This window comes from Mugil cephalus, chromosome 18 (genome assembly GCF_022458985.1).
Source record: "Mugil cephalus isolate CIBA_MC_2020 chromosome 18, CIBA_Mcephalus_1.1, whole genome shotgun sequence".
Taxonomy (NCBI): Eukaryota; Metazoa; Chordata; class Actinopteri; order Mugiliformes; family Mugilidae; genus Mugil; species Mugil cephalus.
The window spans coordinates 7,825,338-7,845,296 of record NC_061787.1 but is presented as its reverse complement, the minus strand read 5'-3'; the positions used below and the strand labels follow the sequence as shown (position 1 = coordinate 7,845,296).

Here is a 19,959-nt window from a genome sequence, read left to right as displayed (position 1 = left end):
CATTAAAACCAGAACCAACTGCTCAACACCTTCCTTCCACAGGCTGCTGAACTGCTGACCTGATTCAAGATGGGCACAGTTCACTTTACTTTACACTTTTTACTACACATGCATATTTATTCTCTTTTGCTTCTTCTTATTAAGCAAAGACTGCCCTGATTTAAGACATAAACTTCATTTCAATCGATCTGCAAAACAATTATATGTAGTAATAATAATAATCATTTTTATTTGTACAGGACTTTTCAAATAAATGTTACAAAATGCTGTACAAAAACATAAAAAATGGCCATTTTAAAAACAGGCACAGCAACAGTAAAGCTCAACTTGGTTTGATTTGATTTGATGTGATTTGATCAACTTTTTAAAAAGGTATAAGCCACCTGCGTAGAGAAGTCTTGTGTAGATGTGGCTCATACACTCCTCGCGGAGCGGACCTGGATAATCTACATATCATTCTTTGTTTAAAAGATCAAAGATTCTACTAATGGATGATTTTACACAGAAATTTCACACAAATTCAACGGAAATTTGACTCTGTGTTACATTTAAAATGTATAGTAGACGTCATAAACTTTTTCTATAACCACCGGATATTAAAATCGAAAAAAAAGACATACCAGTTCAATAAATTATTCATCGAATTCAGTTTTACAGGGTCTGGTGAAAGTTTTCACTCACTGCTTCTAACTCGCTCCATCATTCATTCCTGTTTGTAAACGTTGCTTTCTTCCACGAATTTAAACCACAATTGTCCAACATGTTGTATCACTGTTCCCCAGTGATACGATCTTTTCAATGTGTTGGAAAGCCTTCACAAGCCAACAATATAATGCTTGTAAACTTGATGTGACTACTGTCCTGGAGGACGCCCAGTTCGGTCCAGATCAAGACTGCAGAAACTGAAGGCAGCTGTCCCCCTGAAAGTACACATCACTGGATGCCATGTGCGGCCTGATGCGTTCAAATGAAAAGATTTAAGGGTAATTTGGAGCAATTTAGCGACAGCAACATGTGAACAGAGGAGGAGTTTTTAAAAAAGTCAATAAAACTGTGAAGCGGTGTTGCCTTAGAGAGCGTAAACCTATACATGTATGTGTTGTAAGAGCCGGTCGTGCTTGGCTCCGCTCCATGACCCTTCAATTAAAACCGCTTTACAAGCGCTGCTCTGTATCTCAATCACATAATTGCAGGCTTGCAATTAAAACCAAATAGGCTGCTAACTGATTCCTCGCATGCTCTGATCTACAAGTCTGAGATAATAGCGCTTTGATTCTTCTGAAATCGCAACGACGGGAGGAAAAAAGTGAAACAGTCATCAAAGACTCGTCTCATAATTGGTTAGTTGTTTCTCGCACTGAAAGTTTATAGCCTGACATGTGCGTATAAAAGCCGGAGCAGCGCGCAGCCAAACGGCATAAAGTAAAAAAACACAGGATTGCGAGAAACCGCAGACGGTTCTTTTGTGTCGAGCAGCATCATGTAATTTTACGCACCAACATATGTCGCGCTAAACATACACAGATCCCCACACAAGGGAGCCACAGGCGCGCAACCTGCGCCTCGCATGTACAGCAGCACCATGTCGTCATAAAATTACACCTCGAAAATGCGCGATTCCTCTCTTTTCAGCCATTGGCGCTACAGGTCTGGAGCGCACCCCGAGGATGCGCGACTACGAGCCGTGATGTATCCCCCACCCCCTCTCAAAAATAATAATAATTTAAAAATAAATTCCAATTAAAAAAAAGATAAAGAGGAAATAAAAGTTTGCTTACCGTTAGGAATGGGCGCGTGAGGTTGAGGTGCATCAGTAGAGAACACAGAATTTACAAACTTGATCCAGCATGAAAACACTAAACAAAACTTGAGGTACTCCATTGCTGTTCAAGTGCGTGTTCCCGGACAGAGTGCTGGGTGACCGAATGGAGCTATTAACTCCCAGACAGAGAGCCGTGGTCAAGGGGGGTGGTACTGTTGGCTCTCGCGATAATAAAATAATTGAAATAAAAAAAAATAATAAAATATATACAGAGAGAAGGGAGAGATCTGTGCCCCTCTTAAGGCTGCTCTTTTAGCTCCAGGGAGCGGTTGTTAAAATAATTCAGTGAAATTAAAGCGCAACAGGCGTGGCTCCTTAATTGCAGCTACAGCTACTTGAGTTCCCGTTGAAGCCTATAAGGAGATACACCCTGTGTGTAGGAGGAGAGATAACGGAGTTCACCCCTGGCACAGGAACGTCCTGCGCGAAAGTGTTACTAAGCACAGCTGTATTTGAACCCACAACCCCTCTGACTGTTAAATAGCCCTCCCCCGGTCCCCTCCCCCTGCGCGCCCTGCGTTTTGGACGACCAACGCTACTCCCCTTCGGCAGTACAGTACTGCTTATTAGTGTCAACTGTGGAATTACACTTTGGAGAAAAAAAGAGAAATTGTAAAACACAAGTATTTTTTTTTTTCTACAGTGATTTTTTTTATTCCCCTTCTGAGATGAGACCCCGACTATCCAACACTTTTTATTATGCCAAATGGGGGTTATTGCATAAAAATGTAAGTCCAGCAGTGGAAGAAATATTCACGGTGAACACTGTAACAGCCATACATTTAAAGTCTTTAGCTTCAGCATGAGCTGAATACATCTTTCCAGAGAGCATGTTGTTCGTAAGAAGGGCTTTTTAAACTGTTAAGGGAGAATATGTACAGTACGGTACAGAACCAACCATAGATCATCCTCAGATCCTTCTGTGTCTTCATATAATCCCAGACAGATTCCATGATGTTGAGATCAGGGCTCTGCGGGGGCAATGCCATCACTTCCTGGACTTTCTGTTCTTATTTACGCTGAAGATAGTTCTGAATGACCTTGACTGTAAGTTTGAGGTTTTTGTCCTGCCGCAGAATAAAATTGGGGCTAATCATACTCCTCCTCCCTGATGGTATTGATGGTGGATAAGTATCTGCTTGTATTTCTCAGCATTGAGGACACCAAATGCAGCCCCAAACTTGCAAGGAGCCTCCACCATGCTTCACTGTTGCCTGCAGACACTCACTATTGTAGTGCTCTCCAGCCCTTCAGTGAACAAACTGACTTCTGCTACAGCCAAATTTCAACTCATCAGTCCAGAGCACCTGCTGTCATTTTTCTACACACTAGTTCCTATGTTTTAGAGTCTCTTGGCCTTGTTTCAGTGTCAGAGGGATGGATTTTCCCCATGCCTGGGATTTTTCTCCAGACGGTAGATGGGTGTACATGAGCTGACTGTTGGACATCTTCAGATTTTGAAGGGAAATAAGCTTGATGTTTTTATCTGCTGCTAAGTTTCCTTGGCCGACAACTGCGTCTACAATCCTACAAAATCCCTGACTTTGTGCAAGTGTACCTGTAAGGATTGATGCTGGTTTCAAGGCAAAGGGCGAGAACACCAATATTGATGTGACTTGGATTTTTCTTTTGTTTGCTCACTTTGCATTTTGTAAATTGTTAAAAAATAAACCTTTTTAAAAACATTTTTGAATATATTCATGTTATAAAGTGACCACGTGAATGATCAGTTATTATACACTAGAAATACCCAAGATGATAATTTTAATCCTTCCTTAATTCAGTTCTTCTCTAACATTTCAGAAATTAATTAAAAAGAGCCCAAATTTATGTTCTGCTGTTGGTTGTTTAGTCTAATCAAACCAACCCACAAGTGTTAGTTTACCACCAACTAAACCATTCAATCCCTTCTGAGCAGAAATGACATGATGAATCACTGATCCCGATTCATTTTCCACCATCTCTCCTGACAAAATGCTAGACTACACTGTGACATCATCAACGTACAGTAAATGAAACGGTGCTGCAGATGTTCCTGCTGTACACGCACAGTGGGGAGAAATGACGAGAAGAACAGAAACCAGACATTAAATCCAGACTATATCTCGTGTCTCCGCTGACGGTAATAACCAGTGTTTCGTCTCATTTTTGTCTCTCAGTCCTTATTAAAGCCAGCAGCATCCCCTCCCCAACAGACTCAGACCCCATTCCTCCCTGGTAAACACTCACTATGCCAGTTGTGATGACTTCCAGCACATTGTTTAGCTTAATGACATCACCCGGTTTGTTTTTTTCAATGCAGAATTTGTCGGAGTTAAAGATTTTTATTTTTACAAGACAAATTTCTTCTCTCCGGTGAGACCCTCATAAATGGAGAAAATTTACAGCCATGCCAGAAAAGTCAACATGTATAGATAGTTTGGACTTCAGCCTTTTTTTTTTTAACTGTAATACTGCCTGAAGCTAACACAGTACGGCACGTTAATGGAAATTAGTATGTCATGAGAAAATTACCACCCTGTATCATACTGTCTGTCTCTGAAATAGAAACAGTTCCACCCAAAGCAGGTAATTCCTCCCACTGTGAACCCCAGACAAGATAGAAGGACACATTAACCCTTCTCTTCAACAGCTGTGCAACCTTATCAATCCCATTATTGCCAATCAACAGGAGCTTTAAAGAATGCGTAGTTTAACGCCACAGTTGACAGATATCTAGCAGGGATTTCTCCCCTGTGGGTTTTGCGAAGGAACTCGCCGCAGCTGGAAAATAAAAGTGTTTGTGGTACAGGGTCTAATGTTGTGCCTTGGCAGCAAGTGATACGGAGTACGTCGTGTTTTGCTTCAGTTCATTGGTTCAAATCTAAACACCCGCAAAAGCAATAAAATGTTCCCTGCATTTGATTACACCCTCACAGAATGTCCAGGAGTTAACTGAGCGGTTTAATATCTCATCAGAGCCATGTACACAGAGACAGCAGTGAACCAGTGAAGCCTGTAAGAAAGGCGAGGCCGTCGACGGACTTTTACCTAAGTCACTGTCTGCGCAAGTGTGACATGTTTTAAGTGGCCGTGGTGGTGCCAGCGGCGCTGATGACGAATTTAAACTGTGGTGTGGGTGAGAAAATTACGTTTAATTACCCAGAAATTGGCAGATGCCACGCTCAGACGCCTGGAAATGGCCGCAGTGAGTGGGGTGAGGACGGAAGCCAGGAGCTCATCAGGACAACAAGGCACACCTGCACACAATTATCCCCATGCCTGGGCATTAGTGGCTGCTTGCAGACTTTAGACTGTGGCGCGCATGGACGTACAGCTAAATACAGCTGTTTATCAAATGTGAAGAGGGAGCAAAACCATCCTTCCTTCCTAGAGCACAGGTGTGGCGGTCTTAAGCCTGCTTTTTAATTTTAGCTGAATCCCGTGCCAGATAAAGCACACAAGTCTCCAACCTCCACCACCATTGCATGAGTAAAAGACTAAATAGAATTTGAGCTTCCTGACGACAGCTGACCATCCTCTGTTTTTCGTTTTTGTTTTGGAGACAGCGGCTTTGCAAGCGCTGGTTAAATGCAAATCAAGCTCCGAGAGGAAATAAATGATTTATGGGGGAGACAAACAGAGATGCCCCTCGAAGTAAATAAATCATTTGAGTAAAAAAGGAAAACTAAATTAAAGCAGCGTGGGAAAGTAAACATGAAATCCTTCTTCCATTCATTCAGTGATTTCAAAAATAAAGTAAAAAAAAAAAACCTGCCCTATGCATTACCTCGGGGTATATCTATGGTAAAATCACAGACCTATTTTGGACACACCTTGGTTTTCACTCTACTCTCTACTCTGTTTTTGATGTGACCCTCTTTTGGTGCCACAACTGGATGGTTTTGCAATTGCACCACTGAGTCACATGTCCTAGAAACTCTGTCCCCCTAGACTTTCCCCAAGAAGCCACAATTGCACCATGATTGTAAAAGAATGGGTTGTATTTTTATCCCAGATGCTTTGATCACTTCACAGAGGATTTAATCACTAGTCCAGATCAATGGAAGGAGTAGCTCTCGTTTTATTCACTCATCTCATCTTTCACTACGTCATCCCTCGTTTAGTTGTGGCTACCGTGGTCACGTTCACGAGGAGTCAGGGCATCCATTGACCCAGAGTGTGCTGTGGGGGATGTGGGGAGGTTTCTTGGAGAGAGGCCTGAAGGGGTTTCGCTAACACAGCATTTAACCTAAGACTGAAGAACTTTAACAAGCGCAAGTTAAAGTTTTTAATTCCCTTACGGAACCTAGACCACACAGGGGAGAAGAAGTTAGATGTGGATTGATTCACTTTGATTATGCATGGTCTCACTGCATTTCTACTGGGTAGACTGGGGTTTTGGGCAGTGTTCCCTGACAATTACACATAATGAGCTCCTTTGCCGGCCTTTCATTTAAATGTCATCATTAGGCGGCCATGTTTAAAACACAAGGTTTCAAAAAAAACATACCAAACGTAGACTTAGGGAGAGGATTCAATCTTGCGTTAAACCTGACCTCCGCAGTGCCACCTCATTGCTTTAAGAAAACATATTCATGCACTACTGATTTGCTTTTCTGAACCCACTCAAAAGAAAACCTGATTGTTACCTTGTTATTCTATTCACATTGTCTCAGTCAATCTGATATTTTATATATTTATTGATCTCAGCTCTTTAGGGAGCAGATCTGATCTTTGGTCTTGTGTGCTACATCTTATTAAGACTTGGGAAAGGTTGCCATCACATCGATGTCAAAAATGTGTTGACCTTTTCAACATGTACCACCAAAATCCTCACATTTTCCTACACTTAATCAAATGCTTTGAGCTCTGGACTCCTTGCAGCGCACCATTCCTTCCTCAAAGGGATGGGATCTTCAGACAGAGCGAATGCGTTTGTGATAAAGGAGTCTTGAGACCAAGAAAGGATATAAAACTCATCTCAGCGGGTTTGGTATATTTCTGGTGGCGCTTTTTAAAACCCCAGCAGGATAACGCTCCCCGACCCACAGTGAAAACTGCTGAGGAACAGCTCAAGATACACATCAAAGAGCCCAGGGCTTTGATTGGTCTCCAAACTCCCCAGATCCCAATATGATTCGAGTGTGCTGAAAACAAGCCCATGGTAGCCTCATCCTGCAGCCTACAGGACCCAAAGCTTAAGCTGTCCTGATACCAGACTGCATGGGTGGGTCATTAGGAGTACCTAAAGTACATTAGGCCAGTGGTTTTCATGCCAATGTTGATTCCTATAGAGTATCAAGGGATACTACAAAACTTCTGCATATCTTTTTTTTTTTTTTACTGAAGGGAACATTATATAGTGCATATAACCGGAAACTAAGATTAGTATTAAAAGCACTGGTCCTAAAATAGATTCCTGTGTCATGGCCTTTCTCATTAGTTAAACAATCTGATTGTGGTGAAAAGAGGCACAGTTTTCCACACTTGTCCAAACAAATCCATGAAATATTATGGATGCTTTACTTGGCAAGGAGCACGGCTGCAGCAGAAACAAACACAGTGACGCTCTGCAGACGAGGTCCAAAAGAAATGCTTTTCCTTTTCATTGCGATTCAAAAACAAGTAGGCAGCCTACAAAACATATTCGCTAATGAAATTAATGAGCAACACTTTTAGGGGACAGTGTTGCAGAGTCTGACACATCTCCAGAGACAATATGGTTTGTTGTCAGTGTAAAAATAGATGACCATCCCCCATTTTATATTTAACATCTGCTCTCCTTCACCCATTGTGTGTATACGGTATTTTCTTTGGCTGCGTTTGCACAGATGTTACTCTAGCCATTTGTTTGTCACACTGGGTTGAAACCAAAGCAGAAAATGTACTCACTCTATACTGTTGGGAGCCAACTGTTAACATGGAGCAAACTGCATTCCACTTTAGTCTCCGTATAAATTGAGCTGAAAAAGTAATATGAACAGTATATTTTCTGCTCCATGTTAATTGAGATTGAACATTTCCGCAAAGTGTCTGGTCTTCCCAAGATTTCTTATCTCAGTCCTAAAATGATATGGTTTACATATGGGAAAACTGTCCTGTTCAATCTTCCCACTATCATTTAAATAGAATTGTACCATCTTTTGACATTCGCTTCCACTTTGAATTCAAATGAGCAGTTTGATTTTTAAATATATGTAATAAAATTATCCAACGGTTTATGGAGCTCAACACCCCCATAAATATGAAAAATATCATCGGGTGTGGCACTACACATATATCTACAATGTGTAGTTAGAAATAAATGTGCGTCTGGGAGAGCTGGACCAACAAATCACTGTTACATTGACAACTCTGACATGTGGTCTGTGTTTTATTCCTTCCAAATTCTAGGGAAGTCTCTATGAAGGCAGCCGCTACCCACAGCTGTTTCTATGTTGACTGTAAGTTGGACACAGTTTACTGTGAAATTAATTGAAATATGGAGTGATAAGGAGGTAAAAAACCAAGCAATAAAAAGTGGCAACAGCAATTTGTGAGAATACAGCACCAGATATGATGAAATAAATATATATATATATATAATTGTAAGAGATTTTTTAGATAGTTTCTTGGAAACTGTCTAAACACATGATTAGTTTGCGGTGTGGGTCTTGGAATTTCCAAAGAATTTATCATACAATTTTTTAAGTTTCTGTTTTGTTATGTCCCACGATAAACACTGAGCATTTTCTTAGGTTTTCAAACCAGCTTCTCTTATCTCCTAATTGAAATTCACTATTTTCTTTGAGAATAAACGTAAAGCGTTTTCTGGCGATCACCTATAAGAACAACCAGCTAAGCTAACCAGCGAGCTAAATGCTACTATTAGCAAGCTAGCACTCACACAAAGTGGTACATTTGTGAGAGGGTTGAAAAGAATGCTGCTTATAAAGGTGAGATAAATCCATTCACGTATAAACAAGTTTCCACACTCTGAAGGCAGAATAAAACACAGTCTATGCAAGAAGTTTGCACTCGACACTAGCAACATTAGCTCTTCCAACTGGCAGCATATAGTAGGTTTTACAAAAGTAAAAGCCGTCAAGCTATTAACACATAATTTGTAAAAAGAGACAAGAACAACCAGCTAAGCTAACCAGCAAGCTAAATGCTACTATGAGCAAGCTAGCACTCTCACAAAGTGGTACATTTTAACTGGAACTCAAGGGAAATTTCCTATTCCCCAGTAGACTGGCCCCCACATGTTGTTCTTTCGCGTCACAAAGTCAAATTAACTTCTTCAACCTTGACCTCAAAATCGAAGACAGCCGTTTTCATTGTTATCACAAACGAGCATTATTGACGGTGGACAAACTGTGCTGTGGAATAACACCTGCTCTGTTGTGCCGCAGTATCCGGACTTGGTGTACTGGCGGGCGGCCAACTTGGAAGAAAGATAAGTCACAGTGAGGCCTCTGAGGTAAATGGAATGCAGCGTTAGCTTGCTAATATCCGCTAACTGGAACCAAACCCGGTACAGCTGAGGCTGATGTGAATGCCATCAGTTTAGCAGCTGCCGGAGAAACGAAATTTTACAAAACGTATGTACCAAATCCTAAAGTTCAACTTCATCAATTTCCACACTGCGAGCGTCAACAGTGCCACAGAGCTAAGGCATTGTCATGTGTAAAAATGCTATAATAATTACAATATGGAATCGAATATGGTCTTTACGCTTGTCCTGTCGCCTCCATGCCTCCCAACCACGGCCCAATCAGTCAGAGAACCGCCGCTTCGTGCAGTCACCCCAGTAACACTTGCTGGATAATGAGTCAAATCTATCACTATCACAAACGACGGCTATAATTTGGCATTTGCCATGACTCACAGAAATGCATTAATCTAAGACAGCATTGTTAAGTCTCGTGAAACTTCAAATGAGACACTTGTGGACTCAAGTGTTTGTAATATAACCACGACCACTCAGGGGAGTATTGATTAGATCACTGCTTCTTTGGAAAGTGTTTCCACAGCACTGAGACCTCTGTCAAGTAAGTAAAAAGCTGGCGATGCTCCACCCCGACATTAACAATTTGCGCTCAAATATGTAAGAGCTGTTCTAAAACTCAAGTATTTCAGCACGACCTTCTGCTCTAGCCTTGTTGCAAAACCCAAGTGCAGTGCTTTGTTCGTTGGTGCGGATTTGGAGATTTGGAGAGTTCAGTGTTTAAAAAAAGTCAATTCTTTAGGCTTCACCGAAGGTTCCTTCACATCTGTTTGAATTCTGCAGCCAAAAAAAACAACAACACTGGAATTCACAGGTGGCCGTTGCTGCAATGATTAAAAAGGATGGATTGATTGTTGACGCACCAAAAGTTTATTAAATTGTGCTTAAGGCCCCTCATTGTGAACGCTAATATTTTATTGTTTAAGGATCTGAGTTTACAGTTTCTCATGCAAAGCGCCAAAAAAGAGAACCACACACATCATAATTCATTTTTATTTAAATGTTTTTTATTGTAGTGTTTCCATGGACTGTTTGCACAAGTTAAGCTTAGCTCAGCACTGACCCATTGCATGACTAAACGGCTTGTTAGTTCACAGTATTAGTGCAAAAGTAGAAGAATAAGGACATGAGCTGTTTGTGTTAATAACCGTCCGGGAGTAGCAACATTCCCTTTGTGTCACATTCCGATTTCAACTTAAAAATAATAATACTAATAAAAAAATAACCTTCAGAGGATGTAGCACCAGCATCTTATACTATTACTAAGTTCTATGAAACAAGATGGGCTAATCCTACTGCTAAGAATGCCAGTTAAATTTACTTTAACTACTCTCAACAAATTGTATAACCAAACCAAAACTCCAAAAAACATCCATCTTAAGCAATTTGCTGCGTTGTCAGTCTTAAAATCAAGATTTGAAAAGAACACTGTTTATAAAGAGTGAGATAAACCCACTTATGACGAATATACAAACAACTTTCAACACACCGAAGGCAGAAAACAACACAGTCTACGCAAGAAGTTTGCACTCGACACTAGCAACATTAGCTCTTCCAACTGGCAGTATATAGTAGGTTTTACAAAAATAAAAGCCGTCAAGCTTTTAAGACTTAATTTGTAAAAAAAAAATGGCTTAACGTCGACACTTTTTTTCAGGTTTGTAGAGTGAAATCAGTAGTCAGTCATCGTGACTCCACACAAATGCTTACTGGCGTAGCATTGAGGAGAAGTCTCAGTGACCATTTGATGGAAACTTTTACATCATTTTTTGAAAACTTTTGAGATCTCATACAAAGCCTCCCCATCTGTAATGTTAAAGGGGATTTAAAGATGACGACTGAAGTTGATATAATAGGAGATTTACGCAAAGTGAAGCGGATTTTAAGACGATTTCATTTTTCCCAGAACCTGCAGTAGCCAACACTATAATACAGAAGCATGCATTTCAACCTGAGATTGCCCAAAAATATACAATGTCGTCTGACACTAATATTTGAGTCTTATGACAATGACATGATAAGCAGATACTGACATTGTTCATTGGGACTGTGTGGTGGGTTATTGGGTTAATGGATATCTAGCTCCCTCTGCTGAACAAGACTGGAACAGCAGCTATAAACCATTCTATCCCCCAAAAACAACCCCTACAGAGTCAACAATTTTGCAATTATTTGTGGCATCGAAAATATAAATACTTTATATCCTGCATTATAATTTATCTTTCACTTAAAACACACACAGCTGCACGCATAGCAACACACGCACAAAGCAGCGCACACACACATTGTTCTAATTTATACTGTGAACAAACATAAACATAACTTAATAAATAAGGGCATGGAATGTCTGACCTACAAGAGATCTAGTAACGCACAAAGGCTTGGGGTCCAGATGGACTCGTTGACCATAATATAAACACACACACACACACATACGCGCGCGCACACAGACGTCCTCACAAATACTGTCTAAGAAAAACAAAAATCAAAACTGCATCGTGCACTCACGGCCTAGTAACGTAACCTTAAAACCAACCTGAGCAGCTAAGACTAAAACAAACCTTCTAGTTCAATGATCATGCAAAGTTATAACATTTATGTACTAAGTACTTTCTTTAAACTATGTATTTGAAGGTTGTTCTTTGTTAGGGCATTTGATCATCATGGCTTTGTGGCCTTGTTCTTCCAGTAAATGTCTCATGGAAATCCAGTTGGCTCCTAGTTAGTTGACTCAAAGAACATGAAGTCCTGTGGAAAATAACAAGAACAAGACGAAAGTGTTAAAAGAAAGGCATAAAATGACCCAGATCGAACGCAGAATTTTCAATTAAAACAATTTTTCCTTGCCGTGTCACCACCTCATTAATAATCAAAACATATTGGATTAGCTTTTACACATTTCAGCAAATGTGACTCGTGGTGTTTTAGAAAGTAGGACGTACAAGCTGCATTTGTGGTGTTCCCACTAAATGTAGGCTACCCGATACATACAGGAAACTTCCAGTCACAATAAAAAAAAAAAAATACTGCCCAAGAAAGCAGGGTCATATGAGGCTGCATTATTTATGGCCCCAAAATGAAATGTGACAGTCCTAAAAGGGGACCTACTGTGCTAACTTAGCATTCCTTGCATGATTCACAGTTCTGTCTCATACTGTCTGTTATCCAGCCACGCAGTTCAGGCTCTGTGGACAGAATTAGGTCTTGTTTTTTAGGGCCATGATACGTCAAAATGACACTTTGCTAAATGAGTGGCTAGACAGTTGGAAAGAGAGATTATTTTGAATAACTGTTCACCTAGAGTGAGAACTGGTGCTCAAGAAGAGACACAAAAATCACAAATGTCATCTCAACATTACAATACATGGATATTCTCACAAGGACTAGGACGTCTAAAATCAGTCAACTGTAGACCAGAAGCTTCTAGCTCTTTCTAGCCTCCTAAATTATCGTCATTCTGGTAGTTTTAGCTTCTGATTATGTACTAATTCCTGCCTGCTGGCGTGGAGAGTTATCCCCTTTCACGCAAATTGACCTCAGCTTTTTGGCACAAACGTAGATATCATGGCAGTCAGCCTTCGTTGCCTCCTTGATGTCGGTTTGATGTGTTCAAACTTCCCTACAAGCCAAATGTGTTCTGACTGATGGGCTTAGTCGTCTCTTGTGACCACTGCCTCATCTTCATGCCATCACGGAGGGTTTCAAAGTAAACTCCAAACCTGCTAATCACCCCGTCTTGATTGGAAATGGCAAATTTTCGAATGCATCACACATGTTCAACCATGAATCCAATCAGGGATACATTACATTGTACAATACAATATTTAACATTTCATTTATGAGAGACAATGAAGAAAAGCATACGAGTCCCGTTTAAACTACATTCTTTTCACTGGGCGTCTTCAACCCTTTTCAGGCCAAGGATCCCCAAACTGATGTAGAAATTAAGTAGGGACCCCCTACCTACTATATGTGTTCTATATTAAACTAGTGCTATTTATAAATATACATTATTATCATTATTTTGCATTCAATATTAAGCTATTCAAATAATGCACAGGTTCAAATATTAAGTTTTTAATTTCAAACATGTGCAACAGTAGAGTGGCCGTGCAACTTCTGTAAACATAAACATATATACTTACATATATGGGGTTTCACCTGTGAACTGATTAGGTTTAAATTTGGGATCCGCACCCCTGCCACAGCCACAACCACAGCCCTGACCTTACGTAGACTCCTACGCCGTAGGTTATAAGCACCTCCCCAGAAACCGCAAGAGCAGTGATTGGTCCACATGGTAGTGTTGTGTTTCTGCTTCAATATTTTCTGGCTGCTTATCCATCTCCAGCAATTGATTGTTTTGGATCAATAAAGATGCATCGGGAAAAGGCTAAGCCATTATTGAAAGTGAAGCAGGAAGTAGAGACAAAAATGAACCCAACTGGCAAAAAAAGACACAGCGCCGACCAGTGGCCGACTAGTTAAGTGACATTTTTATAGAGGGAGCCAGACTGGTAAGAGCACAAGTATAAATAAATGAAATGTTACAATACCAAATATTCATATAGGAAAACTACGGCCTTCTCGGTAAATGTATTCCTGGTTGGATTCAGGGTTGAACATGTGTGATGCATTTGAAAAGTTGCCATTTCCAATCAAGAGAGACTGATTAGTAAGTTTACAGTTTACTTTGAAACCCTCCATAATGGCATGAAGATGAGGCTGTGATCACAAGAAAAGACTAAGCCTGTCGATCAGGAGAGGTGCAGTTAGGCTGTCTACGGCCGTAAGACATATGTCTTACGCAGAGGTACAGCAGAGGGGGGTCGTGAAATCATTGGTTGATCAGACATTTTTCATATATTTTTTTTAGTTTACCCCACAAATTTAAACTTCTTTAAATACACATTAACGTGAATCCAACATATTTTAGTGAAGGGATAGCTTAATACTGAATGCAATGCAATGCAATATAGAACACATATAATAGGTAGGGCTTCCCTAATTAATCTCTCCATTAGTTTGAGAGTCCTTGGCCTGAAAAACGTCCCTGCTGTAAGATATAAAAAAAATGTGTTTAGTTGCACTTACGATAAGAAAGCATGCACCGATCATCACAGCCTTCATTCTCACATCAAGGTCCATGGGAAACTGGATGCCAAAGTTGTCTGAATCTGTGAACGCTTCCCGAAGTAGTCCCGTCCACTGCTTACTGATTTTCCCAATCTTACTCACTTCATCCATCGTCAAAATCTGAGGAAAGAGTAACAGAGGAGACAAACTGCTGACGCGTGTAGCATCGGGATGAAGACCAATCCCTCAATTTGTTTGGTTTTACTGGCAGGACATCGTGGAACAGTTTGCAACATTTTTTCGCAGCACTTTAAGTCTCGAGTCCCAAGTAATGACTTCAAAGACACCGAGGCAGTAATATCATGCTCCAGTGACCCCTCCACTGGGTCTGGTAAAAGTCCTTTATCACTGACCCCAGTCCCGTTCACAGCTCAATCTAATAAAACTATCCGAGCCGTGGAACAATGGCCACACTGTGAGACACAAGAGCATGCCCTGTGCACTGGCTTCACCCGAGCTGCAGCTCCCTCTGATTGGAAACAGATTTCTCGATTCAGAGGATCCCTCACAGAAAAACATGTCCAGAAGGAAAGAATTTACCGTGTCCTGTTATGTTTTCACAAACATTTAACGGATTTCTGTGTTTAGACAATCCCACCTCAAAGTCAACATCTGGAAGGCAGCTCCATCCGCAGAAGGGCCCATGGATCTTCAGCACAGGCTCGCTGTGTTCGTTCGTGACAATAAATTTGGGGGAGAACGGGTGCCACTGTTGTATCACGTAGCCCACTGTGTTACCGGGGGGAGCCTGCACCTCTAGCTGAGTGAAACATTATCAAGGACAGAGTGTGATTTCACACATTCATCACAAACTAAAAAAAAAAAAGACACAACGTACTCAAAAAAGGAAATGGTGAGCAAAAAGCACGGTGAGAAAAGCCGAAAGAGGTTACACTCACCTCTTGTAAACAACACGGGAAGAAGCAAGACATGCACTTGAGCGGTCTGGAGACGCTGATGACCTCCTGGCCGAAATTGTCGAGGACGTGGATGTTGAAGGAGCGCAGGGGGCCACAGCACTGTCGACTCAGACAGTCGTTCTCCTCGACGGCGTAGAACACGTTCTGGCCCATGGAGTTACGCACTTCATACTTGTTGTTGCTTTCGAAGCCAACGAGGGCTGCATGGGTAGAAAAAAAACATAATTAAAAGCTACACACTGAGCAAAACCAGCAGCATAAGGCATGTTTACGTACTGTACCTTCAACGAGCTCGACTTTCTGTTTGATGAGGAGCTGATCCACCTGAGAAACCACAGAAACAGATTTACGCATGCAAGCAGCAGTGGGTGTAGCTTTAAGGTCTGTGTATGTTTTGGTCATTGAATTTAAATTCAAAAATTAAAATTGAACTCCAGGCATTTTTATTCACCGGGGTCAAAAATGGATAAAACAAAACTTTAAATACTGCTCGCTTTTAACTTTCTGTTATTAGACAGAAACAATAGAGCGACCGTTTATTCATACTGTGTGACCGGAAGTTGTCGCTTTCAAAGTAAGAGAATGTATGATGATGGCGCTGTGTGACAGAAGGTGATGGACATGGATCAGTCGTTGTTCCTCGAAACAATAAGAGCGTCGCAGAGAAGACGACATGATGCAGAAAAACTAAGCCGCACATCTCAGGTAAAAGCTAAAAATAACTACATAAAATCAGGGAATAGTGAGCTACTTGCTAACATTACTCTGATATGCGTGCAAATATTTCTGCAGATGACACGCCTTGTTTTGTTATGTCAAAAATCACGTCAGGTTAAAAAGACATTTTAGCCTGGGCTACGGAAACCACAGTAAAAGTCATGTATATCGGCAGAAACACAGTAGGGGCCTTATACATGCTCTTATTTTGAAAACAGGCACTTTTTTGTTTCTGTCTTCCAACCATTTTTTTTTTTTTTTTAGAAACATAAAATGAAAATAGAGATGTCCATTATTTGCCATGAAGAAAAATGCCTTTAATTTCACATTTCAATTTTAATTTTTGAATTTTAAAATGAAAATCAAATAACTCAAGCTCATTTTTTCATTTAGATTTTTAATATCCTTTTGTGAAAGAAAATACAGTGACCATACATGCACCCTTTTCATCTAGCTGATAAAACCTCATTCTAGTGTGGGATACAGATATCTTAGATATAGATATAGTGCAGGGCATAGACATATGCAGTCTCTTATTTTTATTATTGGACAGATATATTGTTCATCTCTGACAATTGCATATTAAACACTAGAGAATTGTATGAATGCACCAGCAGGGAGATGACATACGCACTGCAGGTCCATGATCTCCATCTAATAACTCTTAACCACAACAGACACATTGACTTGTCATAGCAGCAAATGCACAGGTGTTACTAACAACATAAACCATAGTGAATCTCAACAGTGTGACAACTTGCACAGTACAAGGACCATGAAACTGAAGCAAATGGAATTCAGTCACCGTTCCTTTAGTTTTTTCTCCTACTGTAACATGTCAGAATAGCCTTGGTGAAAATCTTCTGTACGTTTGATGCACTGCCAGCCGCCCCATAAACGTTTGTGAAGTATATTAGTTTGATGAAATATGCCGTTTTAATTAAAAAGAGATAAAATCAATACACTCTAAAAGTGAAGGTCAACTGTAGTTCGCTGATAATGAATTGTGTTACAGGGATAGTTGGGTTTTCCTTTAAACGGGGTTGTATGAGTCTCTTATCCGTATAGATAATGGGAAATTGAAATCTTCAAAATGACCAAAGTCTACTGTCTAGTGCTATTTTACTTTGGTGATTGCAAGAGTCGCTGGTGAACTGTGCTCTGCAAGTAAAATTACTGTTTTGTCCGTGGACTCCGTGGTGGTTTTGAAGACTACAAAAATCAGTGGTGTCAAACGTACGGCACGCAGGGAACAACCGGACCATCAGAAGGTCCAATCTGGATGAATTTACAAAGGGCAAAAAATACATAAAAGACATTAACTGCAATTTTGCAGTAAAATAATCATTATATAACTGTTTTAGTGAGTGTTGGGGACACGACACTGAAAGCCAGAACAAAACAGCAGAATGCTCCAAATTGCGCATTTCTTAGATCATTTCAGGTTGTCCACAAAATGTAAACACTTTCACAATGTACTTGTACTCCTTTGCACTAAAAATAAAGAAAATCTAGAGTTGTTATTATTTTATAGGGTATTGTGCTTTTAAGTTACTGGTCTGGCCACTTGACATTAAATTGGGCTGATTCCCCTCAAAAAAGGCTGATTGTAAAGTAAAGCAGTGAAAATATTTTAAATGGATTGTACACAATGAGAATAATCTGCATTTTACGTTGAGTGGTCAAAATGTTTTGCTTTTTGCTGACGCCATCCACAGCAGTACATTGCTCAGCCTCTAGGGGCAAACTCCTTCAAACCAGGGTTTCAGTGACCACCTTTTATTGTAAATGATACACAGACTACTGATAAATATCCCAAACAAACCCTCCTAAAAGAAACAGAAACATCCCTTTAAGGTTAAATAATTAGCCAATAGACAACTTGATGATTTCCTCTACATATGAGCCGCAATTTCAGACTTCATAAAAACAATGTGACTCTAACATGAATTAAACAAACAAACAAACAAAAAAGGTTTACCGTAGTCAGGTACTCTAATCCTGGTGGACAGCCTGGTATTCCCGGACTGGGCACAGCATACATATTCATTTTCTCAGACTGGATGGGAGACCTGTTGATGAGTAGCTTGTTTAAAAAGTGAGAAATGGCGCCATCTTCTGCCCATTCAGATCACAGTCATAAACAAATGGAAATGCATCACGGCAGATGGTCATAAAATCTGTACGTTTCTGGATGTGCTTCAGTGTAATTCACGCCCAGTTGAAAATGCGCGCAGTCCTACACCGGGTATTATTTTTGGTAGGGCATATAAATAGTACCCTAATGGCCCACAGCCTGGAGGGGCGGCTGCAGACCTACATGGTGGGCGACACAGATAATCTCGGTTGTATCTGGAAGTGACGAGCTTCTGACGGGAAGACACCACAAGAAGAAATCCTCTTACTCTATTTGTTCACACATAACCCGCAGGCCTAAATCGCAGAGTAGCTGCACAGACCGCATCCAGTATGTAGGTCACACCAGTGGGGATCTCGATTTAAATGTGTTTACTGCATATGAATGTTTCTCCGGCTGGCACAGAGGAGCGCGCGCCGAGGTTTGATCTTACCTACTTTTTCATTCAAACAGAAAGAGAGAGTCTCCAGTCAGCGAGAAAATTACGCCGTCCGCAAACATCCCACACAGTCGAATTTTAACAACAAGACACACAGATATTAACACGGAATCAAAAAATACTCACCGATGTTTGACCCGCTACTTAAAATAATGTCAGGCCACTCCGGAACCAAACCGTTGGAATAAACTTCTAATCTCATTGGTCGACGTCACTGTACTTCCCGTGCCCACGCGCCAATCAAAACACGGAAGTATAGAACACGGCGTAACAGATGCAAATAGAATTGGCTAGAACGAAATAAAATAGAGTCTGTTAGAAAACACGCAACAGTCTGAATAATTTAACTCCTTGTAGCATATAAAGCACACTCAGTTATTCAATCAGTCATATATTTCTAGCCAACAACCACAACATTACAAGCGTCAATGGCCATTAAGGAACATTAAGGCACAGGAACATTAAGCGTTTTTTTCTTTCTTTTTTTTTTAGATGATCTTATTTTTAATCTTGTAGATGTGACTATTAAACAGCACAGTGAGACTGGTATGATCTATGGTATTTAATGAGATTGAATGAAACGAGTTTATACCAAACCTCAGCAGCTGCTGCACTTCAGATATTTGTGTTGTTGTGAATTAGCTTTCAGAATCAGAATTCTCTTCACTGCCACATACAGGCGTACCATTATGACCACAGCTGGGAAACTTTTTGACCTGGCATTAATTCATGTGGATGTTACTTAAACATGTAGCAGCCACCTAGACCAGACCAGACCAGACACCTCCACCCCATAGCAATGACACTCCTTGATGGCAGCGTTCCAAATTCCCTAGATCACAACCTGATCAAGTACACTTCAGTCAGTTTCAGATCAGTTTACTCTAAAAATTGCTGGCTTGTTTCTGTAAACACATTTGTAAACACATTTCTGGGTTGTTCATGCTGGGTCATATTCCTGGGTTATTTGAGGTACTATAAACCCATTGCTGGGTTGTTTTGCATTGGGTCAAAGCTGTTGAACACCTGGTTGGGTTAATTTGACCCAACTCATGGTTCATTCATTTCTCTGCTCATTTAATTCAGAATCTGGTTTTATCTGGATCCGAGTAACTGGACAGAAGGAGAGTGAAGAGGGTGTCAGACAGAAGTTTTTTTTTTTTTGGTAGGTTAAATTGAATAGTTAAACTACTTTTTCAATAGCTTCTAACTTATTTATTTATTTATTTTTTTGACATTTATTTAAGTTAGCGACTGTATTACTCACTAAATTAAGCTAAGGTTCTGTACTTAACTATAAAACTCTTTTATAACTAT

General features: G+C 40.4%; 2 protein-coding genes across 4 annotated transcripts in view; both read right to left on the bottom strand.

The window, feature by feature from the left end:
* plod2 (procollagen-lysine, 2-oxoglutarate 5-dioxygenase 2) overlaps positions 1–2,265 on the bottom strand; it is a 31,680-nt gene extending 29,415 nt beyond the window's left edge. For both annotated transcript variants that reach the window (XM_047568345.1, XM_047568346.1), the window contains exon 1: positions 1,779–2,265. In XM_047568345.1, the coding sequence (XP_047424301.1) occupies positions 1,779–1,881 (103 nt within the window). In that variant the 5' untranslated portion in view covers positions 1,882–2,265. The remainder of the gene's footprint in view (positions 1–1,778) is intronic.
* Positions 2,266–10,278: 8,013 nt separating this feature from the next.
* si:ch73-206p6.1 (phospholipid scramblase 1) lies at positions 10,279–18,837 on the bottom strand. 2 transcript variants are annotated; one of them, XM_047568822.1, is made up of 7 exons: positions 18,769–18,837; positions 18,048–18,138; positions 15,631–15,673; positions 15,329–15,549; positions 15,028–15,189; positions 14,388–14,549; positions 10,279–12,041 (listed from the first exon to the last, which is right to left on the bottom strand). In XM_047568822.1, exons 2-7 carry the CDS (start codon positions 18,114–18,116, stop codon positions 12,012–12,014), a joined length of 687 nt encoding a protein of 228 aa, XP_047424778.1. In that variant the 5' UTR covers positions 18,117–18,138; positions 18,769–18,837; the 3' UTR covers positions 10,279–12,011. The 2 variants fall into 2 exon arrangements, with proteins under 2 accessions (XP_047424778.1, XP_047424777.1); XM_047568821.1 differs by lacking the exon at positions 18,769–18,837 and adding an exon at positions 18,641–18,712.
* Positions 18,838–19,959: the final 1,122 nt, after the last annotated feature.

Coding starts and splice junctions, on each gene's coding strand:
- si:ch73-206p6.1 (XM_047568821.1), bottom strand. Junction 15,550..15,630: donor GAAAGTCGAGCTCGTTGAAG/GTACAGTACGTA, acceptor CTACCCATGCAG/CCCTCGTTGGCTTCGAAAGC. Junction 15,190..15,328: donor TCCCGTGTTGTTTACAAGAG/GTGAGTGTAACC, acceptor TGTTTCACTCAG/CTAGAGGTGCAGGCTCCCCC.